At 36.1% G+C, this 5,572-nt stretch overlaps 1 protein-coding gene across 1 annotated transcript; it reads right to left on the bottom strand.

Moving 5' to 3' along the window:
- Nucleotides 1–2,608: 2,608 nt before the first annotated feature.
- On the bottom strand, nt 2,609–4,401 carry LOC113047603 (uncharacterized). Its single transcript, XM_026208969.1, has 5 exons — nt 4,006–4,401; nt 3,808–3,891; nt 3,634–3,687; nt 3,404–3,535; nt 2,609–3,237 (listed from the first exon to the last, which is right to left on the bottom strand). The coding sequence occupies exons 1-5, from the start codon at nt 4,352–4,354 to the stop codon at nt 2,951–2,953; spliced, it is 906 nt and encodes a 301-aa protein (XP_026064754.1). The 5' UTR covers nt 4,355–4,401; the 3' UTR covers nt 2,609–2,950.
- Between the last annotated feature and the right edge of the window lie 1,171 nt (nt 4,402–5,572).

Genomic DNA, 5,572 nt, shown 5'->3' with positions numbered 1-5,572 from the left:
CATTTTGGAAGATTGTGCTGAGATGTAGGCCTACATGTACTTACTTATCCGTTATTTTTCATTTTATATGTGTGTTTTATTATAATTTTAACTAACTAAAATTCCTTAGAACAAGCTACTCAGACGATTACAATCCAAAAGTAGGCTATATTTTAATGTAGATTTTAGCCACTTCTTTTGGTTAGACTCTAACAGGATTGAATTGTCTCTGCACTTGTACTCTACATATTGACAATAAAGATAAATATAATCTAAAGGTGTCTTGAGGTATCACCTCCCTTATTAATATTCAGTAGGCCACTGACTTTGAATATGTATCGTTACGAAGCTCTAAACCAAGGAAAACATTTCTGTCAAAGTATGTTTACTTGAAGTGTCTAATGTTTTTTCGATAATAAATATTGAATCATTTGTTTAATAAATATTTATTTATTATATATACCATAAACACAAATTTTTGAAAATCTTTAAAAAACAATAAAAATAGTTTTTTAAAAAATCCTTTCCCCTCTGGCTACATTCGTCGTGGGGAAGAAAAGAGAGAGGCCATGGGGTGGATGGCTAGGGTGATACATAAATAACACAGAGGGGAGAAAGGGTGGGGGGAGAAAGAGCAGTGACTATTGAATTATGTCTACCAATGTGATAATGTATTAAACTAAAGAGAAAAGGCACAAACACAACCCCAAAATAATTTAACAATCTTCAACTGTTTCATGTTTAAAACATGTTGAGAGTTTTAATCCAGCATCACCCCTACTGGATTAAGACTCTCATAGCTTCAGCTAAATTATTTAAAAATATATCATTACCCATAGTGAATAAATGAACTTTGTCCCTAAGAAACAGTTGAGGCTTGTTAAATACAATTTGAGGTTGATGTATGATACCCCCCTGCACTCCCAAGACAAAGATCTCCACCGATGTCTCTGGGTGATGTCAGACAGCACAATGACCATCTGAGGGAAATCATCCATCTGAAACCATCCTGCTTCATTTGCTGCGATGAGATCGATCGTGAATCAGCAGGACATCCAGGGCTTCTCTTCCTCTAAGGGGCCGAAAAAAGGTAGAAAAAAGGAAGTAGTCCGTGCCATTGAAGTCCACCCCAGCCAAACCAGTGAACCTTGGCCGCTTGGCCAAGATTGGCCCCTATGGTCTCTCTGGCCCTCTCTTCCCCACGACGAATGTAGCTGCTGCCCATGATCCAAATCACTGCATAGAGCAATCACAATCAAAACATTGTTTTGTCAGAACACATATTTTAACAAAAACAAGTAACTTGTCTCCGGTCATTGATTTCTTTCTATCCGAACAAAACAGAAAAAAGCCTATACATTCAATAAAACACAAATTAATTGTTCTCATCTGTTCATTGAAATAATAATATGACAATATAGGTATTACGCAAGGTTTAATGTATTATTTTATTCTCTCTTACGGTCAATGTGTTGCTTTCCATATTTCTAAATGATACTTTGGCTACATGGCTTACCTTTTTTGTTATCCATGCTGTAACAGCTTATACTGTCTGTGAAAATAGTGCAGTTGAAGTTCTAAAAGAAGTTTTTGAAGTTGAGGAAAGAAAAATAAAAAGGGCAACCATTAGTTATAGTATATATGTTATTGGTGACATTCGTTATTGTCCATCTATTATCTATATGTTATTTAACAGGCCAAAGCAGCAAAGTGACAAAAATAATGAATCACAATACATACCAAAATTTGCTCCTGTTCACGTTCGCCGTCTCTGGAAGATTCGGTGGTGATTCAGATTTCTCTTGGCACAGCGGTTAGAAGATTTACAGGTTGCTCACGTGACATCTACGTCATCAAGCTCAGTTTGTGTCTGCACAGTACACCTGACCCCCAGGAAGTGCGTGCTTCTAATCGACTTCACTTGTCTCCGTTGAATCCAATGGGGTCGCTGAGTCCATTTCTTTTACTGTCTATGGTTCATAGCCCTGCTTCAATAGTGCGATACCTCACGAGTGGTGACCAAAATTTCTGACATGTCAGAAATCCATCCGACCAATCGATTGCCGGTCGGGAGAGGTTAATCGCCTCTTGTTTCCCCTTCTCCACGAACACTGCATGACAAACCACGCATGACGATGCTCTTAATCGGCCCGACCCGAAAAAGAGTCGCACAAGTCAGAATTTGGCTCAAAATCAGATGAAAATCGCTGTTCTTAATGACTTGCCTGTAAGAATAAAGGTTACATTTTTTTTTTTTTAAGAAACCCAAAAAAGTGGTATGGTACTTAAATAATTGTATACCATACTGTACTGAAGCGTACAGCTCGATGGAAACGAGACATCGGAGTCCTTGTCTGAAGACTCGTTTGAGACTTGAGATCAATGTACAATGAGCTTTTGATAAGAATAAGAAGTTTGTGACTGAAAAAGAAACTTCTTTGTTTGTTTTTAACAATTGACTAATGGACTTAGAGACAAAGACTATAAATAACTTGAAGACTAAATCATGTCACTGAAATTACTTGTTGTATATCCATATGCTATCATGACTTCAAAGCAAGCATTGATGATCTAACATATTATTGTACTACTGAAAATATCTGAGAACATGAGAAAATGAAAATGGAACAATAATGTCTTTATTGTCTTATTAATGTAAGATGAAGAGATACAGAACAAAGATTATTTATAAGCTAAACTTAAAAATCTATTATTTATCAGATATCTATCTTGCTACTTTAAAAAATCACTTTGAGTCACATGTGATATTCATTGGTCCTGTGCTGAAACTCTTTATACAAAGTGACATGCATCGACAGCTGAGAACTTATGAGTATAGCTTATATACTGACTTTCATACAGTCATCTATTGCAAATACCGGTTCTTATGTTAATAATCCTTATTGATTTTCGTGTTAAATCATACGCTAAAGCTTTGGTTTTACTGAAATCACATTCTGCAAAGCTCCTGTTATCTTAAGGGAAACAGTAGATAACCACTGAAAGTGTTGTGTTTATTCTGGTCATCATATATCTTCCTTCCAGACCAAAGTCTCACATAGACAACATCTCCAACCTCCAGGATCAACACGACTCCTTTCGAGGAGTTTATAACACCCTGATTCTGTTGACCATGTGCTACAACCACCCTCTCTCCGTTCTTCACAATGGAGACAGTTGATGAAGCTGAGGTACTACCATGATTATAGATAGAGAAGCTGAACATGTACGCTCCTTTCAGTGGGGCAGTGAAAATACCTAAAGCAGATAACAAAGATAAAAAAGAGAATCAGTTGTACACAGAGTAATAGTTTTAAAACACATCAGATCATTTGATTCTCTTGTTCACATTACACAACTGCAGAGAGGTGTAAATGAAGCAGAAGGATTCTCATTACTATTGAGTTTTGTCATTGATAATTACCTGTAAATGGGTTGTAGGCATTCCCTATGTTTGTGAAGACGTTCCTGTAGGTTAGTGTGATTTCAGTGGTGAAAGGACCGATTTGTCCACTGCCAGGTTCCATCAATGCAGCTGAAAATGCTATCTGTCTGTCTGTGATTGAAAAACATAAACATAAATATTGTGATAAATTACCGTTTTACACTGAGAATGCACACAGCGATCTTAATAGAATTCAATCACAGTTTTACCTCTGTTTTCCTTTCTCAGCTCCTCCACTTGACTCTCAATAAGATTAGACATGTCTGTGAAAATATAACAGACAGAGATAACATGGTCTACACAGTAAGTATTCAATTGGTGAATTGACATTGGTATCTTCCTCTGTGGACAATGATAAAAGAGTGAATGTGCTGGTACGATACCATCAGTTTTCTTGTTCAACTCTTCCAAGATGACTGTCTGTTGTTCTGCAGTTTTCTCCGAGTCCCTCAGTCGTGTTTCTAAGGCTAATTATAGCAGAGAGATAACAGTTCACACTCAATTTGACATTATGCAGTGTATTATGATTGTGTTTTACTCTGAGTATCATCGATAAAAGAGTGAAGGTTTTAATGAGGTACCATCATTTTTCTTGTTCAGCTCTTCCAGAATGACTGTCTGTTGTTCTGCAGTTTCTTCTGAGTTCCTCAGTCGTGTCTCTAAGGCTCTGATGTTGGCTTTCTGCTCTGTGACGGTGGCAGTCAGTTCTCTCAGTGCTGCGCAGATGTCAGAGAAGCTCAGATGGCAGTATTGTTGGCTGTCGGCTGAAGCATCATCTCTCCGAGGGTCTGTCTGAGCTGGATTCTGTCTTCTGTCCTCAGTGCTGAGCTGTTGATGGATCTCATTCTCAGCGAGTCCTCCATCTATCTGCTGCTGTACCACAAACACAAAGGTTTCCAGCAGCAGCAGTGTACATAACAAACACTTCATTCTTCACCAATGTTCAGCTCTGGTTCTGTCTTCCTCACAGACCCTCATGCTCTTATTATAGTGTCCTGATCTACTGGCCTTTGTGCTTAATTTATAGTGCTTCAGATAAAAAAGTTAATTATTAATCATATTTAAAGGAATGTTCCGGGTTCAATAGAAGTTTAACTCTATTTATGAGGTTTGTGGCACAATGTTGAGCACAACAGAAAATAACTAATCTTTTTTTAAATTGATATAGAAATGCCACAGCACTTTCTAGTATCCATGTGGATCTGGATGTAAAATTACAGAGACAAAATCAGCAAGTAATGTTGACATATAATGTTGAAATAGGGCATGATTTAATGTATACTGCTTTAACTAAACAATGAGTAGACAGTTATTTCTGTGGTGATTGATATCATGCCACAAATGTTGCTGATGGAGTTTGAATGTTATTTCCCCCACATGCAACATCTTATATCAACAGTGCATGGAATAAAAACAATAAAAAAATAAAAATTATTATATTCTTACTTAATGGATAACTAAAATATAGAATATACTGAACATGGCAGTACACTAAGTAGACATCGAAAACGCCTCCTTTAACACCACGGGTACCGTGGCGGCGGCGGTATAAAGTGCATTTGCAGCTTTAACCACAAGTTATCAAACAAGCGCATCAAAGCACATTTTCACAAATAGACGTCAGTTTTGCCTCGCTGATGTGTTACATTTGATGGCTTCAGTCACGGAAAATGAAAGAAAAACACTATAGTTTAAATATTTAATATATTTAATATTCACAGATGAAAGTTTGGTATTTATGAAGTTATGTAAATTTCTTAGAACAAGAAAGAGTCTGTGCTTATATTTTCTAAGCTACATGGTATTAAACCATATTTTAGATTGGACACATTTAAAAGGTGTGCAGTATTATTTATATTATATTAATTATGCATTATATTATTCAGAAATTGAGAAATTAAGATTAAGAAATTGTTGCATGTTTAAATGTGAAGCACTGTATAATTTCGTTCCCATTATTTATGCCTAATTTGCCTAAAACAAGAAACGAATAAAATTAAACCAGCACGATTAAATCTTTGAAACTCTAAAGAATTAATAAAACGTCCTCACGATTAAACTCAAGTTCTCTCATTATAATCAACAATATTCACACGATGTGAAAAAAAGAAAGCTTTAGTAATTGACAACTAAAGTAATTTTAGAGTA

Source organism: Carassius auratus, chromosome 28 (genome assembly GCF_003368295.1).
Source record: "Carassius auratus strain Wakin chromosome 28, ASM336829v1, whole genome shotgun sequence".
Taxonomy (NCBI): domain Eukaryota; kingdom Metazoa; phylum Chordata; class Actinopteri; order Cypriniformes; family Cyprinidae; genus Carassius; species Carassius auratus.
The sequence above is the reverse complement of the archived record's forward strand: the minus strand, read 5'-3'. Positions and strand labels throughout refer to the sequence as shown.

Coding starts and splice junctions, on each gene's coding strand:
- LOC113047603 (XM_026208969.1), bottom strand. CDS start 4,354: ATGAAGTGTTTGTTATGTACACTGCTGCTGCTGGAAACCTTTGTGTTT. Junction 3,892..4,005: donor GCTGAACAAGAAAAATGATG/GTACCTCATTAA, acceptor TGCTATAATTAG/CCTTAGAAACACGACTGAGG. Junction 3,536..3,633: donor GCTGAGAAAGGAAAACAGAG/GTAAAACTGTGA, acceptor TTTCAATCACAG/ACAGACAGATAGCATTTTCA.